The 23,980-nt window shown below is 43.8% G+C and overlaps 1 protein-coding gene across 2 annotated transcripts in view; it reads right to left on the bottom strand.

Moving 5' to 3' along the window:
- Positions 1-23,980, bottom strand: part of ucp2 (uncoupling protein 2) — a 51,435-nt gene that overhangs the window by 4,981 nt on the left and 22,474 nt on the right. For both annotated transcript variants that reach the window (XM_080197547.1, XM_080197546.1), the window contains exons 3-5: positions 4,144-4,373; positions 2,635-2,842; positions 858-1,055 (exon numbers count right to left, since the gene is read on the bottom strand). In XM_080197547.1, coding sequence (XP_080053673.1) covers positions 858-1,055; positions 2,635-2,842; positions 4,144-4,269 — 532 coding nt within the window. In that variant the 5' untranslated portion in view covers positions 4,270-4,373. The remainder of the gene's footprint in view (positions 1-857; positions 1,056-2,634; positions 2,843-4,143; positions 4,374-23,980) is intronic.

Raw genomic sequence — 23,980 nt, forward strand, 5'->3', positions numbered from 1 at the left:
CGGACCAAGATCAGGAATTCTGTCAGACAAAAGCCACCTGAAACCAACTTCACTGGACGTTGACTTACTGGACTCGCGTGAAACCATAATTACTACTTTATCACGGTCTTTGCCCTGAATCCCTTATTCCTCTTTTGTTGGATGAGTGCAAAAAGGGGTGGACGTTGCGAAACCCTTTCCAACATTGTGTGTAGAGTAAGACAACTCTCATGTTACCTTACCTCAAGTTTGCTGTGGGGTGATTGAGAGAATTGGATCGCTCCAAAATTTGAAGAAAATCAAAAATACCTTTTTACAGATGAGTGAGGAGAGGAGAAATCAGAGCTATCTAAATTAATCCCCCCTCCTGCTTCTAACAGCACTCAGTGGCTGTCTGGCATTTCTCAGGTGATAAGCAGGATCCCATCCCAGAAGGCCAGAGCAAGGCTGATGAAGCAGACTGAATGGCCAGTAAAGCCTCATTTAATTCTACCCCCAACACCACCACCACCCCGGCCTCCTCTTTTTTAAACATTGACTTCTAAAATTTTTAGAGCGTCCTCCCAGTTGTGAAACTTGGTGGTCATCCTTAATTGAATGGGATCCCCTGGAGGCAGCCTTTTAAATCATCCCAGTCACCACAAAGCCTGCCTTAGGATCCCGCTGCCAATATTTCTGTGTTTCCCAACCCAGCAGCAGCAGGTTCAGGACCCGGGGACAAAATTTCAGTTCCCCATTTGACCCGTTAAGAATTTTCTCTTCTTGCAGACAGCTGAAAGAAACGACCGACAGCCTGTCGGGCAACTGAAAAAGTTAAAAGGCATCAGCTATTGCAATACGTCACTCCAAATAAAACTGAGGATCGACAGGACACGTACCTTTCCATAACCCTCGGACACCTTCTTCCTTGGCAATGGTTTTGTAGGCGTCAATGGTGCCATTATATCTTCTGTTTGGACTAGACACATTGGCTTGTGCTTGAAACCTCACTTTCACCACGTCAGTTGGTTGGGCAAAGGCCACAGCCATGGCTCCTGTGGTGCAACCAGCAAGTAGGCGACTGCCAACGCCAACATCTAAAGAATTAAACCACGTATGGAAAATTGATCACATTATTTTTACCAACTAGAACAGTGCGTTTAGGAATTTTCCTCAAATTAAAGATGAGTCAAAACAGGTGGAGAAATGTGTGTCAATAAACCATTGAGTCTGTTGCACAACTCCACTTTCCCATCCACTCCATGTCCCTCGATTCAAGGCACTTTAGTCCTAAACGTATTAAAACGATAGAGCACCTACAACTTCTGGGATAGAGAACGCCAAAAGATTCAAAACTCAGTGAAATAATTTCTCCTCCCAGCCCTATATGATCGACCTCTTTACCTGGGGACTCTGCCAGATTTGCCAGCTGGGGAAAGAACAAAATCTGTCTATATGATCAAACCCCTTCAGAATCTTGTGTGCTTCAGTGAAATCACTGCTGAGGCTTCTAAACTCCAGAGAGTAGGGGCCCAGTTTGGTGAGCCTCTCAACAAAGGACAACCTTCTCAACCCAAGGACCAAATCAAGTAAACCTTTGCAGTTCAGCCTCGAATGCCAGTATATCCTTCCTTAAATATGGAAACCAGGATTGCACAGTATTCTAAATGTGATCTCAAAGCCCTGTCCAGTTGTAGCAAAACATTTTTACTCTTCTACCATTCCCTTTGCAATAAAGGCCAACAGACCATGGCTGGAATCTTACCACTGATTTGGCTGTCTTGGCCAAATTCTCCAACTTTGCTGCAGCAGGAGCGTGACGTGAATTGCCGCTAAGATCATGCCCCATACGTCATTTGACAAATGCTGTACCTGCATGCTAATTGTATGAGCACACCCACGTTTCTCCAAACATTAACGTCCATAAGTTTCACACCTTTTTAAAAAAAAATTCTGCTCTTATTATTCTTACAACCAAAGTGAATAACCTCACCGCCCCCAACATTACATTCCACTTGGAATCTTGTTGCCCACTCACTTAACCTGTCTGAATCTCTTTGGCAGCCGCTCCCCTCAGCTTTCAAACATCAGCAACCAAGGTAAATCAAACACATTTGCGAGGCCTACCTTCCCAAAAACAAAAGGTCCCAAGTGATCGGATATTGAAGATCTGGCCAGGTTTTCAATGGGTGATTTCAGTCATGCAAAAACAAAGTTACTTCAGGAAAATTGGCAATAAAGAGAGACTAAATTAGTCAGCATTGAGCAACCTAGAAAAAAAGCACACTCCTCAGTAGCCAGTCTTTCCCCAATCAACCTGCCAATCAAAAATGCATCTATCTGCCTTTTGATTTTTTTCTTCACCCTTAAGTCTAATTAGCAGCCTTGCCCTGCATCTCGTGGCGTAAAGAAATGAATTAAGTTGGACGGTAAAGTATCCAGAAGACTGCCTATAGGAAAAACATCTTTCATTCTAACCATCATTAAGCGGCATAAGCAACTCAAGACATGGGCCAGAATTCTCTGATTTCACTTACAGCTGGAATTCTCCAGTCCCGCTGTAGTGAAAAGGGTTTTGGCTGAGTGCCAAATTCTCCGTTCTCGCTGGCAGGGCGAGTGAAGTTGGAGAATCCCAGCCATAATATTTGAGAGCTAGTTACAACAAGCTATACTCACGTTCAGATCCTTTGGTATAGAATTGCTTCACAGAATCGTAAAGTCCAATGCGCACTGAAGCGAAGCTCATCTGACGTTGGAGACCGGCTACCAAGCCACTGTAGAGACTTCTCGCTCCCTCAGTCTTAACCATTGTAGCCATAGTGCCAAAGACACCTCTATACTTTACGGTGGTCAATTCTGCAGCAGACTTCACTTCTCCTTGAATCTGTGCAGGACAAAAATCGGATGAACAGGCACTTATGTGATTTGGGCTCAGCCCAACTCACATGTAGACTAGTCTAATACTTAGGCATCCCAGATCCAGGACTTGATCATCACAGGGTAATTCCAGCTCGGGGCTTGTAAACTGTTATTTGTAAAAAAATTACATATATAGAAATATCGTAAGTAGAGATTTGAGGAGGAGGAGGAAGATTCATCATTTGCTATTTCTTACTGTTGATAAAAGGCCAAAGTGGGCAATGTAACACAAGCACTAAACACCAAGCCAGGACAAGATTAGCAGCTATGAGAATGACAATGAATTCTACTACACAAGGAGTTTTAGTTTACCTTGTGGAAGAACAGGTGTCGTCTATTGACTCCCCATATTTACACAGCTAATATTGGGTCCGTTTTCATGGCAGAATGGGAGATAATAGTTTAAGCAGTGTAATGCAAATGAACTTGTGATAAAACTGCTCCTCCTTAATCTGGATGAAATAAACCTCATGCATGCTTAAACACAATGAAAACATGCAAGTCTATCGAGCATCTATGCCTCAGAAATGCAGCCAGCATAATCAAGGACCCTACGTATCCCGGACATATTCTCTTTCATCTTCTTCCATCGGGAAAAAGATACGAATGTCTGAGGTCACATAACAACTGACTGAAGAACAGCTTCTTCCCTGCTGCCATCAGACCTTTGAATGGATCTACCTTGCATTAAGTTGATCTTTCTCTACACCCTAGCAATGACTGTAACACTGCACTCTGCACTCTCTCCTTCCCTATCTACAAGATGCTTTGTTTGTATAGTGCACAAGAAACAATACTTTTCACCGTATACTAATACAGTGACAATAACAAATCAAAAGTCTATCGAACACCTGGTTCATGAAAGCCCTTCAGGGAAGGAAATCTGCCATCCTTACTCAGTCTGGCCTACTTGTGATTCCAGCATCACAGCAATGTGTTTGACCCTCAACTGTCCTCTGAAATGGCTTTACAAGCCATTCAATTCAAGGATGACTACGGATGGGCAATAAATGCCAGCCAGCAATGCCCATGCTCCACAAATTAATTTTTAAAAAGATATTGCCAAGAAGTTTCGGTGCTTTTGGCACAATTAAATGAGACCAACAAGAAAAAGTTCCTGAAGGTTGAAAGTGAAGAATTCACAATGTATCAGATGAAGTCAGATGGTATGCCAATGTCCAGGCTTGTCCAAGCCATCTGCTTATCTATACACACACACACACACACACACACGGGCACACACAAGGACATGGCTGGCGATCTTACCTGTAATCTGACTTTAGCAGTGTCCAAAGGGAAGGTGAACAGGTCAGCTATGCAAGCAGCTGTCCCAGCGCCAATGAATTTCACTGTGGCTGTTGGAGGAATGTCTGTGGGCTTGAATCCAACCATTTTCAGCAAAGTGACGACTAGCAAAGGGCGATGAAAAAAATTCTTGCTGTGCCTTGCAGGATTGCAATATAGTGATCAACAAGACAAATGGACTCTGCCCGAGCCTGCAGGGGAGAGAGTAAAAAACAAAGCAATATTTTAGCTTCTACGCTTTGCTTACTAATGGCTGCACAATGTGATGGGAGAGACAAGACCAAGATTAATTCCTTAGCTAGGGTCAAAGGAATATTAGCTAGGTTACAATTCACAGCAAATTTGGTTTAAGCTCAATATTAAAAAGGATCAATGGCCTAGTGTATTTTCGCTAGACCATTAATCCAGAAACTCAGCCAATGTTCTGGGCACCTGGGTTTGAATCCCATCACAGCAGATAGTGGAATTGAAATTTAATTAAAAATCTGGAAATAAGAATCTGCTGATGACCATGAAGCCATTGTCGACTGTCGGAAAAAACCCATCTGGTTCACTCGTATCCTTTGGGAAAGGAAATCTGCCATCCTTTCCTGGTCTGGCCTACATTTGACGCCAGAGCCACAGCGATGTGGTTGACTCTCAACTGCCCTTGGGCTACAAGGAATGAGCAATAAATGCTGGCCCAGCCTGTCACACCCATGACCCACAAGTGAATTAAAAAAAAACTTGTGTCTCGCACCACTTCTACTGCAATAGAAATACAAATGGTTGCAAGTCGATTCCAGTCAAACTTATTCTCTTTGATTCTGGGAAAGATTGGTTACCTGTTGGAGTCTTATGAACTAACTCACCTTTTCCTGGCACATATCAATAGAGCTGCACAATATGAAGGTTGGCTAGCAGATAGGAGACAGAGGGTGGTGGTTGATGGTAAATATTCGTCATGGAGTTCGGTTACGAGTGGTGTGCCTCAGGGATCTGTTTTGGGGCCACTGCTGTTTGTAATTTTTATTAATGATCTGGATGAGGGTATAGTTGGGTGGATTAGTAAATTTGCTGATGACACCAAAGTCGGAGGTGTGGTAGATTGTGAGGAAGGGTGTCATAGTTTGCAGGAAGACTTGGACAAGTTGCAGAGCTGGGCCGAGAGGTGGCGGATGGAGTTTAATGCAGAGAAGTGTGAGGTAATTCACTTTGGTAGGAATAACAGATGTGTTGAGTATAGGGCTAACGGGAGGACTTTGAATAGTGTGGATGAACAGAGGGATCTAGGTGTATGTGTACATAGATCCCTGAAAGTTGGGAATCAAGTAGATAGCGTGGTTAAGAAGGCATATGGTGTCTTGGCGTTTATTGGTAGGGGGATTGAATTTAGGAGTCGCAGCGTCATGTTGCAACTGTACACAACTCTGGTGCGGCCGCACTTGGAGTACTGTGTGCAGTTCTGGTCCCCACATTACAGGAAGGATGTGGAGGCTTTGGAGAGGGTGCAGAGGAGGTTTACCAGGATGTTGCCTGGTATGGAGGGGAGGTCCTATGAGGAGAGACTGAGGGATTTGGGGTTGTTTTCGCTGGAAAGAAGGCGGCTAAGAGGGGATCTTATTGAAACATATAAGATGATTAGAGGTTTAGATAGGGTGGACAGTGATAGCCTTTTTCCTCGGATGGAGAAAGCTAGCACGAGGGGGCATGGCTTTAAATTAAGGGGGGGTAGTTATAGGACGGATGTCAGGGGTAGGTTCTTTACCCAGAGGGTGGTGAGGGATTGGAATGCCCTGCCTGCTGCGGTTGTAAATGCGCCTAGTTTGGGGGCGTTTAAGAGATCCGTGGATAGGTTTATGGACGAAAAGGGATTGGTTTAGGTTAGTGGGTCATTGTTTTTTAACTGGTCGGTGCAACATTGTGGGCCGAAGGGCCTGTTCTGCGCTGTAATGTTCTATGTTCTAAGTATTTTTTACTTACATTTAAATACATTTAAACTAAGCTGGCCCCCTATATCTGCATTGTATCTTCACAAGAGTCTAAGCAAGTTTTGAACTCTCAACAATCCCAGCAATTGAAGCTCCCAACTCCAAGTTTGGAGGTGACAACGGGATGCATAATTGTATGATTTTCCTTCAATATTATTATTAGAAAACAGAGCTGCGATATTTGGAAGTTTCGTTTCTCATTAGGATTCCCCACCCCCACCACCCCTGTTCATTTTTGCCTTTTGAGAAATCAATCTTAACTGACAAATAAACACTACTGTAAGATCATAAGACATGGGAGCAGAATTAGGCCACTCAGCCCATTGAATGGCGGAGCAGACTCAATCATGGCTGATTTTCTTCTCATCCCCATTCCCCTGATCCTCTTAAGAACCTATCTCTGTATTAAAGACACTCAATGACTTGGCCTCCACAGCCTTCTGCAGCAAAGAGTTCCACAGATTCACTACTCTCTGGCTGAAGAAATTCCTCATCTGTTTTAAAGGATCTTCCCTTTAGCCTGAAGTTATGTCCTGCTGCCTTAGCAAAGCAGCCAGTGTAATTAAGGACCCCATGCACCTTGAACATTCTCTTCCACCTTCTTCCTTTGAAAAAAAAAGTACAAAAGGTCTGAGGTCACGTAGAAACCAACTCAAGACCGGCTTCTTCTCTGCTGGTCTTGCATTAAGTTGATCTTTTTCTACACCCTAGCTATGATTGTAACACTACATTCTGCACTCTCCCGTTTCCTTCTCTATGAACAGAATGTTTTGTCTGTACAGCGCGCAGGAAACAATACTTTTCACTATGTTAATACATGTGACAATAATAAATCAAATCCATCATCATGAAATAATGCAATATAAAAGGAAGCCATTGAGCCTAACCTCTTTGCCTAGTTCACTTCCTGACTCTTACCCCAAATTCCTGCAACATTTTTCCCCCTTTCGTGCCTATCCAATTCCCTTTCAAAAGATACGACTGAATTCATTTCCAGCACCCTCAGATAGTACTGTCCAAGTGCTAACCACTCATTGCATTGTGAAGCTTTGCCTCATGCTTCCAGTGCTGTTGCCAATCACTTTAAAATGGGGTCCTGTGGTTATGAAATTGTCAGCCTTTGGAAACTGTTTATTTGATGGTTTAAGACTTCAAACAGCTTTCGTTAAATCTCCTGTGGTGCAGGAGCAGCATTCGTACATCAGAAGCTCCAGGTTCAAGTCCTACTTCAGTGCTTAATGGCCAAGGAAGGTGCGTTCATGATGTGGCCAAACAGGTTCATTATCAGTAGTCAATCCTTCCAACTTGCCTGGTAGCAGACGGTAAGAGTGGGGGAGTTCCCTGATCAGCCACGCTACAGACGGCAACAGCAAACCACTGTAGCACTTTGCCAACCATAATCATGGACCAATCCATCTGGAAGTCCATGGTTGTCAATGTTCTCAGAGCATGGTACCCAAGCAGAACACCAGCTCCTCCAGTCTATCAACATAATCCCTCAATCCTGGATGAAAGGGTTGTCATGTGAGGAGCAGTTGAATAGCTTGGGCTTGTATTCACTGGAGTTCAGAAGAATGAGGAGGATGGGGGCGGTGGGGGTGAGGTAGAAGCCTGATTGGAGGTATATAAAATGCTAAAGGGGGTTGATAAGGTGGACATTGAACGAATGTTCTCCCTTGTGGGACAGCGTAGAACAAAGAGGACAACTATAGAGTGAGAGGAGATAGGTTCAAAACTAAGATGGAGAAACTACTTCCCTTAGAGGGTTGTGAATCTGTGGAACATTCTGCCCCAGAATGCAGTGGAGGCAGAATCAAACAGATTCAAGAGATAAATATGCTTCTGATAAAAAGCGGGATAAAGGGCTATGGGGAGCAGGCAGGAAAGCAGAATGGAGACCAGGATAAGATTAACCATGATCATGTCAAATAGTGGAGCGAGTTCGAAGGGCTGAATGGCCTGCTCCCGCTCCTTATTACTGTGTTCCTATTCTAGTAAATCTCTTCTCCAAAGCCTTTGCATTCTCCCTGAAGCATCATGCCTAAAATTAGACAAGGGCCAAATGGTTACTTTGTGATAAGTTTAATTAAAAAGTTATAGCTTTTGTCTTTGATTCTAAAAAGAGTCTTTATTTATTAGTCACAAGTAAGGCTTACATTAACACTGCAATGAAATTACTGTGAAATTCCCCTAGTCACCATAGTCTGGTACTTGTTCGGGTCAATGCACCTAACCATCACATCTTTCGGAATGTGGGAGGAAACTGGAGCATCCAGAGGAAACCCACGCAGACATGGGGAGAACATGCAAACTCCATACAGACAGTGACCCAAGACGGGAATCAAACCCAGGTCCCTGGCACTGTGAAGCAGCAGTGCTAACCACTGTGCCACCCATATTTATAAAGCTTAGGATCTCACATGCTTTGATAACGTGTTCTGCCAGGATGTGCACAAAAACAAATCACAGGTTTCTCAGTTCCTGCAGCTACTTTACAATTGTACTAAAGTGCATCACCTCACATTCTTCTGTGCTGTATTTTATCAGTTGTGTCGCTGCCTGTTCTGCCAGCCTGTCTATTCCCATCCTGCTCACTGTGCCCTCCACTCCCAAGTCTCGCATCAGTTACAAATCTCAAAACTGTAGCCTCCACTCCCAAGCCATCAACTAAATTAAAAACAGCAATGGCCCTATAACTGAACTTTAGGTAACACCAGAGAATACTTCAGTTCAAAAAACCAGCAATCATTCACATCAAATTATATTTCCATCACTTTGACTTCCAGATAATGGTGGTGGGGAAATAAATTACAAAACAAAATAAAGGATTTTTTAAAAATCTGGAATGCTGGATATCCTATAGTTGATTTCTATGTGGAAGGTCAAAAAGGTCCCAGCTCAGAGGCTGAGTACCTGTTGCCTACAAGATGGTTACATCTTCCTCTGCTTCCAAAAGGTGCACAAAAACAAACAGGGTATTTTGACTAACAAGAGATATGCAGCAACATATACAACTTGTTTGTGCAGGTAAGGGACTTGGGCCAGGATTTCATCTTTGACAAGAAAGTAGGATAATCCGAATTTCCAACACTTTTCAGGTCATAAGACCATAACCGTAGGAACAAAAGTAGGCCATTCGGCCCAGAGTCTGCTCTGCCGTTCTGTGAAACCATGGCTGAACTGATCTATTTCTCATCACCACTTTCACGCCTTATCCCCATAACCCTTGATTCCCTTACTGATTAAAAATCTGTCTGTTTCAACCTTGAGCATTATTAATGACCCAGCCTCGACAGCCCTCTGCAGTAAAGAATTCCACAGATTCACTATCTTCAGAGAAGAAATTCCTCCTCTTTGTCTTAAATGGGTGACTGCTTACTCTAAGATTAATGTCCTCTGGTTCTAGGTTCTCCCACAAGGAAAAACAACCTCTCAGCACAAGAGGTCATCTTAATTATTGGGGATGAGGAAGAGAAAGAAACAAGTGCAAGGATCACAATAACTAACCTGATACCTAGAACTTCTCATTTTTACATTTAAAAGGTATATGCATATATCACCTACTACGCAATCCCCAAATTGATAAACAAATTTTGAAATTTACCATCTGCTGACTTTATTTTTCATCAGTTCCTTTGTGGTTGAAATACCGAAGAGATAGTGAAACACTTCTGGTTTTTAACAAAATGGTTGCTAAGCTTATTTTCAGACCTGCCACTGACTGTTAACTGAAATTCAGCTGAGGTAATGGCTTGGTCAAGCTGATGTAATGGGTGTCATGCTGGGAACTTTGCTTATGAGTCACAAACATGTACACATTAATAAAAGCACAACTGCAGAAAGGGAACCAACTTCTTGGTGGGGCTTTATCACGGGGTCTCCTAGTTCCTTTGATGCATTTCTGAAGTCCAGTGTCATTGGAAACAATCATCCGCACTAACGCCCCAGCAGGAAGTGAGGGGATGGGACAAAGAACGGGCAAAGAGCAGATCTGAAATATTTTGTGCACACAAGGACCTAAAATTTTTTTCCTAAGGAGGGCCTGGGTGGGATTGTGGTCAGTACAGGCTTGATGGGCCAAATGACCTCATTCTGTACTATAGGGATTCTATGATAAGCAGTGGGATTTGTACCTTATGGAAGAACGTAAGAAGGCAGTATTTGGGAATCAGTGTAAGAGGCCCAGCCTTCAGATTACCTTCAGCAGGAGAGCAGGATACCATTTGCATTGTGGTTTTAGTTAACTTTGTGCTCACAATTGATTGGATTCGGAATCAGAAAAAAAGATTTGAAAAGTTGGCCTCATGCAGTGTAGAATGAGGAGTGGGCTCTTTCTGTGCTGTAATCACTCAGCCCACTATATTCATGCTGGCTTTCTGAAAGAACTTCCACTATTCCCATTACCTCACTGTTTCGCACAACTCAGCAAATTTTCTCTTCATGTAATGATACCAATTCCCTTTTTCAAAACCACGATCGAATCTGCCTCTACTACACTCTTGAACAATATGTTCCATAGAAATTCTAACAGTGCAGAAGGCAGCCATTCGGCCCATTAAGTCTGCACCAACCACAATCCCATCCAGCCACTACCCCCATAGCCCCACTTATTTACCCTAGCTAGTCCCCCTAAAACGAAGGGGCAATTTACAAAGAACAAAGAAAATTACAGCACAGGAACAAGTCCTCCAAGCGTGCACCGACCATACTGCTCGACTTAACTAAAATCTCCTACCCTTCTGGGGGCCATATCTCTCTATTCCCATCCTATTCACGTCAAGACGCCCTTTAAACATCACTACTGTGTCCGCTTCCACTACCTCCCCCGGCAATGAGCTCCAGGCACCCACTACTCTAAAAAAATCTGCCTCTTTTTAAGGTGTGAGGGGCAAGGTTTAACTTATGTCCCCTAGTAATTGACTTTTCCACCCTGGGAAAAAGCTTCTGACTATCCACTCTGTCCATGCCTCTCATAATCTTGTAGATTTCTATCAGGTCTTCCCTCAACTCCGTCGCTCCAGTGAGAACAAACCAAGTTGCTCCAATCTCTCCTCCTAGCTAATGCCCTCCCTACCTGGCAACATCCTGGTAAATCTTTTCTGTACCCTCTCCAAAGGTACTGTGGTGACCAGAATTGAACACTATATTCCAAGTGCGGCCTAATTAAGTTTCTATAAAGCTGCAACATGACTTGCCAATTTTTAAACTCAGTGCCCTGGCCGATGAAGGCAAGCATGCTAAATGCCTTCTTGACTACCTTCTCCACCTGCATTGCCACTTCCAGTGACCTGTGTACCTGTACACCCTGATCTCTTTGCCTATCAATACTCTTAAGGGTTCTGCCATTTAGTGTATATTTCCTATCTGTATTAGACCTTCCAAAATGCATTACCACACATTTCTCTGGGTTAAGCTCCATGCACATTCTCTCCGCCCAAGTCTCCATCTGATCTGTATCCTGCTATATCCTCTGATGGTCCTCATCACTATCTTCAAATCCAGATGACACCTTTGTGACATCTACAAACTTACTAATCAAACCAGTTACGTTTTCCTCCAAATCATTTATATATATATTACAAACAGCAAAGGCCCCAGCACTGATCCTTGTCACAGCCCTCCATTCAGAAACACACCCTTGCAATGCTACCCTCTGTCCTCTTTGATCGAGTCAGTTTTGTATCGACCTTGCCAGCTTACCTCTGATCCCACGCAACTTCACCTTCTGCACCAGTCTGCCATGACAGACCTTGTCAAAGGCCTTACTGAAATCCATGCAGACAACATCCACTGCCCTCCCTTCTTCAGTCATCTTTGTCACTTCCTCGAAAAACTCAATCAAATTAGTGAGACACCACCTCCCCCTCATAAAACCATGTTGCCCCTCACTAATAATTTATTCTCACTTATTTCCAAGTGAGAATAAATCCTGTCGAAGAATCCTCTCCAATAATTTCTCTACCACTGATGGAAGGCTCACCAACCTGTAATTACCTGGATTATTCTTTCTACCCTTCTTAAAGGAAGGAAACAACTTTGGCTATTGTCCAATCCTCTGGGACCTCCCCTGTAGCCAGTGAGGATACAAAGATTTCTCTCAAGCCACCAGCAATTTTCTCCCTTGCCTCTCAGTATTTAGGGTTATATCCCATTAGGCCCTGGGGACTTGTCTACCTTAATGTTTTTCAAGAGCCCCAATGCCGCCTCCTTTTTTATCTCAACATGGCTCAAACTATCTATATATCCTTTCCCAGACTCATCATCCACCAAATCCTTCTCTGCGGTGAATACTGACACAAAATATTCATTTAATACCCCACCCATTTTCTCTAGCTCCATGCATAGATTCTCTCCCTTGTCCTTGAGAGGACCAACCCTCTCCATATCTGTATAAAAAGCCTTGGGATTTTCCTTAATCCTGCTGGCCAATACTTTCTCATGACCCCTTTCAGCCCTTCTTACTCCTTGCTTAAGTTTCTTTCTACTTTCCTTGTATTCCACACTAGCTTAGTGTGTTCCCAGCCTCCTAGCCCGTTATCTAAGGTTCCCAAAATTGTCCATACTTATCTTTACAGGAAAGTGCCGGTCCTGAATCCCTATCAATTTACACTTGAAAGCCTCCCAATGCCAGATGTTGATTTGCCCTCAAACATCTACCCCCAATCTACATTCTTCAGTTCCTGCCTAATATTATTATAATTAGCCTTCCCCCAGTTTAGCACCTTAACTTGAGGACTACACTCATCTTTATGCATCAGTACCTTAAAGCTAACTGAGTTGTGGTCACTGTTCCCGAACTGCTCCCCTACTGAAACATCGACCATCTGGCCGGGCTCATTCCCCAATACCAGGTCCAGTGTGGCCCCTTCCCTAATTGGACTATTTACATACTGTTTCAGCATGGCCAACCCACCTAATTCGCACATCTTTGGAGTGTGTAAGGAAACCCACACAGACACGGAGAACATGCAAATTCCATACAGACAGTGACCCAAGCCGGGAATTGAACCTGGGGCTCTGGCGCTGTGAGGCAGCAGTGCTAACCACTGTGCCACCATGGCAAGTTGCAGATCCCAGCCACTTACTGCTAAAAATGTTTATCTTCATTTTTGCCGCTTACATTAAATTGGTGTAGTCTATTCCCCAATCCTTCCAATGGGAACACTTCCTCCTCATCACGATTACTAATCTCCTCCCAACCTTTATTGAACAGAAGAGTGGCCCCAGCTTAATCAATCTATCCTCATAATGGAAGCCTGAAACTATCCTTGTAAGTGTTTCTTGCTAAAGCCTCCACATCCTTCCTAAAGTGTTCTGCCCAGAATTGAAGACAAACCCGTGTTTTGTAAAAGGTTCTTCAGAAAAAGGTTCACGGGAATAGATTGGAGAAGTTAAGGATTGTTTTCCTTGGAGGAAAGATGGCTGTCCAGACATGAAATAGAGATATGCAAAATTGTGAGGGGTCTGGACAGAGTTGATAGGGAGAGTGCATCCCCACTCGTGAAGAGAGGCCCAGATTTAAAGCAATTTGTGATAGTGTGTGAAAATCTTTTCTCCTTGAGTGGTTGAGGTGTGGAATGCACTGAGAGAGAGAGAGAGAGACAGTGGTGGAGGCAGATTCAAATAACGCATTCAAAAGGGAGCTAAACTGTTATTTGAAAAAGGAAGAGTGTGCAGGGTCATGGGGAGAATGGTATTAAATTACTCAGGGACACAATGGGCTAAATGGTCTCTGTTTACAGCGTAAACCTCTCATTTCAGGATCCTAGAATCCCATGTGCCCTTTTAACCACTTTCTCAACCAACTGCCGCCTTCAAAAACTTGGACATATACCCCAGATTTCTCTGTTCCTACATTCTATTTAGAACTGTTCTGTTTATTTTCATGGAGTCTCTACAGTGCAGAAAGGGGGCCAGTCAGCCCATCGTGTCTGCACAGACTCTGACAGAGCATCTTATAAGACCCTATCCCCGTGATCCAGCATATTTACCCTGCTAATTCACCAAATCTATACATCATCTTGGGACACTAAGGGTCAACTTACCATGGTCAATCCACCTAACCTGCACATCTTTGGGCTGTGGGAGGAAACTCATACAGACACGGGGAGAACGTGAAAACTCCACACAGTGGCCAAGCCGGGAATCGAACCCAGGTCCCTGGCGCTGTGAGGCAGCAGTGTACCTCTGTGCTGATTTTTATATTGTCTCTCCTCCTTCTGCCTATGTATCATTTTCCCGGCGTTAAATTTAGTCTGTGATTTGTCTACCAGCCTGTCTCAAGTCTATCACCATCTACAGCATTTTGCTCTGCAGGTGTTTGTTACTGTTACTCACACTCGGGTCTTCAAAAACATGTACTAAAAAACCCACAGGTTTAGAAGCAAAATGCTCAACTTGCAGGAAGTTAGATTTAATTAACCAACCTCAAAACAGCCATTTCATTTCAGATTTCCAGTTCAAAAGGTGAATTGGCCATGCTAAATATTCCGTCAGCGTACCCGAACAGGAGCCAGAGTGTGGCAGCTAGGGGATTTTCACAGTAATTTCATTGCAGTATCAAAGTAAGCCTACTTGTGACACTAATAAATAAACTTTCATTAAAAACTAAAAAAAGATCCCCCTGCATGTCACTGGGATTATTTGGTTTAAAGTGGTTTTCCTCAGATTAACAAATTCAGCAAATTGATTTTAGGCGTTGCCATCAGCTGTGTGTGAGCTGGTGTAAGCAATTCCACCCCACGAGGCTCGTTAACGTGCACTTCACAAGGAATCTAGTTGGTAGCAAAAAAAAATTTACATGCAAAGTCAGATGAGTCTATCATTGTTTTTTTTATATATAAAATCGGACAGGCCACCTGTTTGTTGTTCTAAATCAGTATGACAACATGTGTCTGATATTAGATACATGCAAAATTTCTGATCAGAATACATAATATAAAGCTATTAAGAACGACAGCATTCGCTTTTATATTTGATTGATGTCAGTACTGGACAGTCATGTTACTCGGTTCACATTTTACCCATCCAAAACCGACCGGGAGTAGTCAGTCTCCAATGATTGGCCAGAGGGGTATGGCAATTCAAAACCTTTAGCCAGGTTCTCTCTGTCCTCTGACAGGGTGGGCACAGTAAGAGGTCTCACAACACCAAGTTAAAGTCCAACAGATTTATTTGGAATCATGATTTATTTGGGTGACACAGTGATTAGCACTGCTGCTTCACAGTGCCAGGGACCCAGGTTTGATTCCTAGCTTGGGTCTATGCGGACTCTGCACATTCACCCCACGTCTGTGTGGGTTTCCTCTGGGAGCTCCAGTTTCCTCCAGGAGCTCCGGTTTCCTCCCCCAGTCTGAAAGACATGCTGATTAGGTGCATTGGCCATGCTAAATTCTCCTTCAGTGTACCTCAACAGACGCCAGAGTGTGGCAACTTGGGGATTTTCACAGTAACCTCATTGGAGTGTGAATGTAAGCCTACTTATGACACTTAAGTGTGATACTAATCAATAAACTTTATTACACTATCATGGCACTGGTTGAAGACTGGAATGTGGGCTTTGATTCAAAGGCAGCACCGGCTCCGAGTGCCCCCACAGCGGAATAGTTTGCCAACACTTTCAATGATCGAAGATGCTGGAAGAATGGGTTATGGGTGAATTAATGGAGGTGACCATTGTCCGTGGATCTGCTTCCCTGAATGAGCAGTCCCTTCAGAAAGTGGAACTGGGAAGTTGGGAAGACAAAAACAAAAACAGATACTCTAATCACAAAGAGAGCTGAGTGATCAGTTTCCTGCTTGAACGAAGTGGAGATTAACAATCGACACAAGATAATTTCAGTGAAGGAATGGAAGGTTATTACAGCCCAAAAGATAAATAACAATCTGATAGAAAGGCAAAGTAAAAGAATACAGTTCATGAAGTGTTCATCACACAAAATGTGGAAGCCGAATCAGAAATGGTGTGGGTTGGGAAGATTTATAAAGTTGCCTGATGAAGGGAGGGAGCATGGACTCATGAGTACAGACAGGAGAGATGGCAGAATGGATTGGGACAGATATGGCTGAAGGTAACCCATCAAATACAGTACGGCTGGAATGAAAGGATGGAAAGCAAATACAATCCATGACTGTCTTGCAGCTTACTGCTTGAACTCCCATTGTCACGCTGCCTTCTCCATTTTTTGCCTCCCTAACACAGCATTGAGGCCAACCTTTAGGAACATTAAGACATCTTTCTCTCAGATACTCTGCAGTCTTCAGTCTGATTTTTGTCACTTTGTACCTTAAATTTATAACTTAAACCTCGGCAAGGTATGCAATGTTTTGGATTCAGATCCTTCATTTGCACAAAATTCTACTGCAGGGGTAGGGAGATAGAAGTAGAAAGGAAAGAACATTGAACCTGTCATTCTCTACCAAGACTAACCCATCTTCCTCTTTTTTAAGCATTTCAGTGTACTAATGTCCCAGGTTCTTGATTGCCCAACCCTTTACCCCAACACACTATCTACCTTTCAAATGTGGTCATAGAACCTCTACAGTACAGAAAGAGGCCCTTGAGTCCATACCAACCACAATCCCTCCCAGGCCCTATTCCTGTAACCCCACACATGCCAGCTCCCCTGACACTAAGGGGCAATTTAGCATGGCCAATCAACCTAACCTGTATATCTTTGGATTGTGGGAGGTATCCTCACTGGCTACAGGGAAAGTCCCAGAGGATTGGAGAATAGCCAATGTTGCCTCGCTAAATATTTTTAAGAAGCGGGTTGATGGGTTTTTGATAAGAGAGGGGATTAAGGGTTATGGGGAGAGGGCGGGAAAGTGGAACTGAGCCACGACAGATCAGCCATGATCTTATTGAATGGCGGGGCAGGCTCGAAGGGCCAGATGGCCTACTCCTGCTCCTATTTCTTATGTTCTTATGTTCTTATGTTCCTTTGTTTAAGAATGGTAGCAAGGATAATTCAGGTAATTACTGGCCGGTGAGCCTTACATCAGTGGTAGAGAAATTATTGGAGAGGATTCTTCGAGACAGGATTTATTCCCAATTGGAAGTAAGTAGACATATTAGCGGGAGGCAACATGGAGTGGGGGGGGGGGGGGGGGGGGTCGTGTCTCACTAACTTGATCGAGTTTTTCAAGGCAGTGATGGAGATGATTGATGAGGGGAGGGCAGTGGATATTATCACATGGACTTCAGTGAGGCCTCTGACGCTACGACAACGGATGAATGAACATCGCTCGACAGTCACCAGGCAAGACTGTTCCCTTCCTGTTGGCGAACACTTCAGTGGTCACGGGCATTCAGCCTCTGACCTTCGGGTAAGCATTCTCCAAGGCGGCCTTCACGACACACGACAGCGCAGAGTCGCTGAGCAGAGACTGATAGCCAAGTTCCGCACACATGAGGACGGTCTCAACAGGGATCTTGGGTTCATGTCGCACTATCTGTAACCCCCGTGACTTGCCTGGGTTTGCAAAACCTCACTTACTGTACTGTCTGGAGACAATACACATCTCTTTAAACTGTGATCAGTGCTCCTACCACTCACATTGTCAGCCACTTCAGGTCTTGAACAGCAGGTTAGGTGTAAGGATTCGCATTTTAATCAGTAATCTCTAAACTGTCTGTGCTTTATATGCTCTGTCTGAGGCCAGAACTCTCCATTCACCTGACGAAGAGGCTGTCCCCTCGAAAGCTAGTGAGAATATTATCAAATAAATAGGTTGGACTAAAACCTGGTGTTGTCAGACTTTTTACAAGGTCCCCCATGGCAGACTGGTGCAGAAGGTGAAGTCGCACAGGATCAGAGGTAAGCTGGCAAGGTGGATACAGTACTGGCTCGGTCATAGAAAACAGAGGGGAGTAGTGGAAGGGTGCATTTCTGAATGGAGAACTGTACCATGTGGTGTTCCTCATGGATCAGTGCTAGGACCTTTACTGTTTGTAATGCAAGGAAAAGATAACTGGCTTGATTAGTAAGCTTGTGGATGCCAAAGATTAATAGAATTGTGGATAGCAATGAGGACCATCAGAGCACACAGCAGGATATAGATCGGGTGGAGAGGTGACAGATGGAGTTTAATCCAGAGAAATGTGAAGTAATGCATTTTGGAAAATCTAATACAGATAGGAAATATACAGTAAATGGCAAAACCCTTAACAGTATTGATAGGCAGAGGGATCTGGGTGTACAGGTACACAAGTCACTGAAAAGGGGCAACGCAGGTGGAGAAGGTGGTCAAGAAGGTATACGGCATGCTTGCCTTCATTGGCCGGGGCATTGAGTTTAAAACTGGCAAGTCATGTTGCAGCTTTATAGAACCTTAATTAGGCCGCACTTGGAATATAGTGTTCAATTCTGGTCACCACACTACCAGAAGGATGTAGAGGCTTTGGAGAGAGTACAGAAAAGATTTACCAGGAAGTTGCCTGGTATGGAGGGCATTAGCTATGAGGAGAGGTTGGAGAAATTTGGTTTGTTCTTACTGGAATGACGGAGATTGAGGGGCGACCTGATAGAAGTCTACAAGATTATGAGGGGCATGGACAGACTGGATAATCAGAAGCTTTTTCCCAGGGTGGAAGAGTCAGTTACTAGGGGGCACAGGTTTAAGGTGTGAGGGGAAATGTTTAAAGGAGATGTACGAGGCAAGGCTTTTTATTACAGAGGATTTTGAGTGCCTGGAACTCGCTGCTGGGGGAGGTAGTGGAAGCAGATACAATAGTGACTTTTACGGGGCATCTGTATAAATAGGATGGGATTAGAGGGATATGGTTTCCAGCAGAGTAGGGGGTTTTTACTTCAGTCGGGCAGCATGGTCGGTGCTTAGAGGGCTTAAGGGCCTATTCCTGTGCTGTAATTTTCTTTGTTCTCTGAAACTGGAGCACCCGAAGGAAACCCACACAGACATGGGGAGAAACTGCAAACGCCACAGACAGTGACCTGAGGCTGGAATTGAACCCGGGGTCCCTGGCGCTATGAGGCAGCTGTGCTAACCACTGTGCTGCAATGAACTTGGCATCCTAGCTGTTTACCTGAGCACGTTAAAATGTACCTTCATTTGCCACCCCTCCCATTTTACTAAAGCATAAATTTATTCAGGTTATGGTCCTGAAGCTATTGGTTCTCTCTGTAGTGGTAACACTATAGGCACTGATCAACCCATTGTAGATTGCCAAACATTCTGTTTCTGGCTTCCTTCACTTGGCTTTTTTTCATGAAAAACAGACCTCATTCTAAACCACATTCAAGGCCTCAGTATTGCTGCCGGGAAGATGAAAGGTAATCTGCCACCACCAGATAGTGTTTAACGCACCATCTGATTGCTTCAAGAGAGAGAGCAAAGCTGATGAATAATGGAAGGGCTGGAGCACAATTGGTCGATTCTGTTGCTAGGGCCGGACTGAAATATAAAGTAACATCTGCTTCACCCTGCGAAACCAACACAGCAAGACAAACAACTATCTCCTCTGTGTCATTTAACATTTATAGCTTCAGATAAAAGGGACAAAACAACTTGAAGCCGCGATAAAATCTCTTGCAAAACAGGACATTCAATACCTTGTTTATACGCTAAAATTCACAATGAGGGAAAGTAAAAGGCCAGGAGCATTTCAAGGTAGCAAGTCCTGTTAATAACAGCAGCCGAGCTTGTAACTACAGCCAGGGCGGGTCATGGAATAATTTTTTTAATTGCATGGTGGTTGTATGCACAAGAGGAAAATAATGCAACGTTAAAACTAGGTGGAAATATGATCGAGTGGCTATTCTCTTTGCTCCAGTAATACATTGCAACTTGTTAGCAAACCTGCCTACAGGCTTGACATTAACTAACACACAGATAAGTTTACTGGGAATAGGATTGAGGGAGCAGTTAGGGGTCTCAAGGGCAAGGTGGGCATGAGGGGAGAAACAAGAGAGAGAGAGAGAGAGATATCACTGGAGTTTATTTATTAATGTCACAAGGTGGCTTACATTAACACTGCAATGAAGTTACTGTGAAAATCCCCGAGTCGCCACATTGCGGTGCCTGTTCGGGTACACTGAGGGAGAATTTAGCATGGTCAACGCACCTAACCAGCACATCTTTCAGACTGTGGGAGGAAACCTGAGTACCTGGAGGAAACCCACACAGACACATGGAGAAGGTGCAGACTCCACACAGACAGTGACCCAAACTATCAAACTCAGGTCCCTGCTGCTGTGAGGCAACAGTGCAAACCACTGTGCCACCCATATTATAATTAATTAGAATTGTTTCACCATTGGAGGTCATGCCTTCAGTTGCCTAGGCCCCAAACCCTAGCCCCAGGAGTCATTTCAGCAGCCGGAAAAAATAAAAGAAAGAAAACCAAAACAGGAACCCACCAAACACAGATTATGCTTGCTTCAATAAAGTTCAACAGCAGTTTGGTTTCCTTTGACATCATTCAAGCAGGGTTATGTGGCAAACCTGGCTGAAAGAAACTGCAGGTTATAAGCTCAAAGACCAACAGTAGTTACATTAACTGGCCACAGCGAATCCTGCTCCGGGAAATTCTAAATTCCACACGGCCCTGGTTTCAGTGTCATTTTAATATTATTTGTTTTCAGGGTGGGGATAGTATTGCTAAGACGGTCCTCAATTGCCCATTTATTAATCAACAGCATTTTCAGCCAAGTATCTAGCTAGACCACTTCAGATGGTATTAGCAGTGAAGCTCAAGACAGACAGAAGTATCAAGTTCACTTCCCCCGGGGAGAGATTAGTTGTTTACAACAATACAATCCCTGTTGGGACCAGGTTTTAAACAACAATGCAAGTCATCATGTGGCCATTTTTTCCCTCTCTAGTGTCTCCCTGTGAGCCTACGAGTTACCAGATTTAGTTACTAAAAACCAGCTGATTCCCTCAGCCACCTGGATTACAACTACCTCCCACCCGGGTTCCGGAGAAGCAACTGTTCCATTCTCTCAATCTCCCCATTGCATCCGCTCCGATGATGTCACCTTCCACATCAGCACTGCCAAACAACTTTATAAAATCGCACATTAAGCACGACAGAATCTTCCCAAGAGAGTCCACGGGAGCACTGCACAACATTCCATACCGGGCCATATAAAAGGGGCAATTGATCAAACAGCTAGGTTTTGACAAGCGTCTTTAAAGAGGAAAGAGGGATAGAGAGGAAATTATTGATCTCAAAAGTCTTGGCAGTTGGATGCACAGCTACCAATGGTGGAACGATTAAATTTGGCGGTACTCAAAAGGTTAGAATTAGATTTTAGAAAGTGGTGGGGCTGGAGGAAAATACAGAGATAGGGAGGGAAGAGGAAGAGAGATGAGATGATAAGGAGGGGATTTCAAAACAGGGATGAAAACTATATATTTTTTTAAAATCAAGGCATCACTTAACTAGGAGCCAATGTCACTTTGCAGGGGGTGAAGGAGTGAACAGCTTTAGTATGAGTTAGGATATGGGTCGCAAGGTTTTGGATAACCTCAAGTTTATGGAGGTTACAGTACAAGATGTGGAGTAGGCTGATTAGTCATTCATTTTCTTCAATTTAGGATTCCCCTTTACTTTGGTTGACCTTGGATCATGTCTGTCTCATTGGCTGAACTTCCTCCCTGGACCACGCGAGGTTCCCCATATTCTCACCTTCTACATGAAACAGCTGATCTTCAGCTATTTCCATCATCCAGCCTGCAACACAAAGTCCCCTTCCCAGGAGAGGCAACGCCTGCCCCTTTCACTATCACTGTTCCCTCATCCAGAGCCCCAAAAATCCCTGGTGGCATAGTGGTTAGCACTGCTACCTCACAGCACTAGGGACCCGGGTTCAATTCCAGCCTTGGGTCACTGTGCGTGCGAAATCTGCACATTCTCCCCGTGACTGTGTGGGTTTCCTCTGGGTAATCTGGGTTTCCTCCCACAATCCAATGATATGCAGGTTAGATTGATTGGCCATGCTAAATTGATCCTAAAGTTAGTGTGTTAGCAGGATAAATGTGTGGGATTATGGGAATAGGGCCTGGGTGGGATTGTGGTTGGTGCAGACTAAAAGGGCCAATTAGCCACTTCCTGCACTGCAGGGATTCTGTGATTCTGCTCCATTTTCTTTTAATTTAGTATATTGCTAGTCGCAGCATACTAGATAGTGTTTTCCGCATGGGTAACACCACACCAACAGGCTGCTTTTCTGAAACATCTGTTCAGCCTGTTGTTGTGCCCTGCTTCCTGTTGCTTGTCATTCTATTCTTAGCCTAGACCTTAGCTCTACTGAAGTTCAGTAGAAACTAAGAACAGCACCTCCATGTTTGATCAAACACTTTATAACCTTCGGGACATTTGCACCAAGTTCAACAATCTGAATGATAACCACAACATCCATTTTATACTCCTTTTAGACAGCAAGGTATTGGGACTTCCTGTCACCTTGTTGCCTTACATGTCCCATTATCACCCACTAGCTTTGCATGATGTGTCACTGACTCACTTCTGCTTCCCACATTATCAACCAGTTTCTTTCCTTCCGCACACTTGACAAAATACCTATTTACATAAAATCCCTATAGTGCACAAGAAACCATTCAGCCCATCTAGACTTCACCGACTCTGACAGAATATCTTACCCGGGCCCTCTTCCCCCACCCTATCCCTGTAACCCCACACATTTACCATAGCTAATCCCATCTAGTAAGAAGTCTCACATTACCAGGTTAAAGTCTAACAGGTTTATTTGGTAGTAAAAGCCACCATTGGCGTTTACTACCAAATAAACCTGTTGGACTTTAACCTGGTGTTGTGAGACTTTTTACTGTGTTTACCCCAGTCCAACGCCGGCATCTCCCCATCATAATCCTATCTAACCTACACATCCTGGGACACTAAGGGGCAACTTAGTATGGCTGATTCATCTCTAATCTTTTCCAGTGCTGAAATGACCTGAAACACTGTTTTCCTCTCCACAGTTGGTGTCTGGTTTGCTGAGTAGTTCCAGTATCTTTTTTTGATGTGAGATTTAGTGAACAGAATTAAGAGGAAATCAGTTCATCCTTTCCTTTACTGGGGTCAAATACAGTCAGTACAGACTATTCTGATCAAGACAACAATATGAATGACATTGGCACCACACATACCAATACCATAGGAATGCCCATGAGGTGCAGAACGCAGGTGAGGGAAGTCGCATTGTGATAGATGATCAGCCACTATCTAATTGAATCATAAGAATCAGGATTAGGCCACTCAGCCCCTCAGCCTGCTCTGCCATTTAATACCATGATGGCTGATCACATCTTGGCCTCAACTTCACTTATCTTCCTGTTCACCAGAATCCTTATAACTAAAAATCTACCTCTTCCTTAAATTACTCTTAAGTCCTGGAATCCACCACACTCTGGGAATTCTACAGACTTGCGACCCTTGGGGAGAACTGGTTTCCTGTCATCTGTTTTAGACCTGCAAAGTAGTTCTGCCTTTTGACCAGCGCAGATTGGATGGGCAAAGGGCCATTTTCTGTTCTCTTTTATGAGTAAGATCATAATGAGATAGGAGCAGAAGTAGGTCATTCAGCCCATTGAGTCTGCTCTGCCATTCAACTGAGACTATCTGATATTCATCAACTCCACTTTCCCAGTTTATCTCCATAACCCTCAATTCCCTTACTGATTAAAAATCTGTCTATCTCAGCCTTGAACACATTTAACGACCAAGATTCTAAAGAATTCCACAGATTCACTACCTTCAGAGAAGAAATTCCTCCTCATCTCGGTTTTAAATGGGCGACCTCCTTACTTGGAGATTATGCCTTCTGGTCCCAGACTCTCCCACA

The sequence above is a fragment of the Carcharhinus amblyrhynchos genome, chromosome 10 (genome assembly GCF_965287045.1).
Source record: "Carcharhinus amblyrhynchos chromosome 10, sCarAmb.v2.hapA, whole genome shotgun sequence".
NCBI classification, from domain to species: Eukaryota; Metazoa; Chordata; class Chondrichthyes; order Carcharhiniformes; family Carcharhinidae; genus Carcharhinus; species Carcharhinus amblyrhynchos.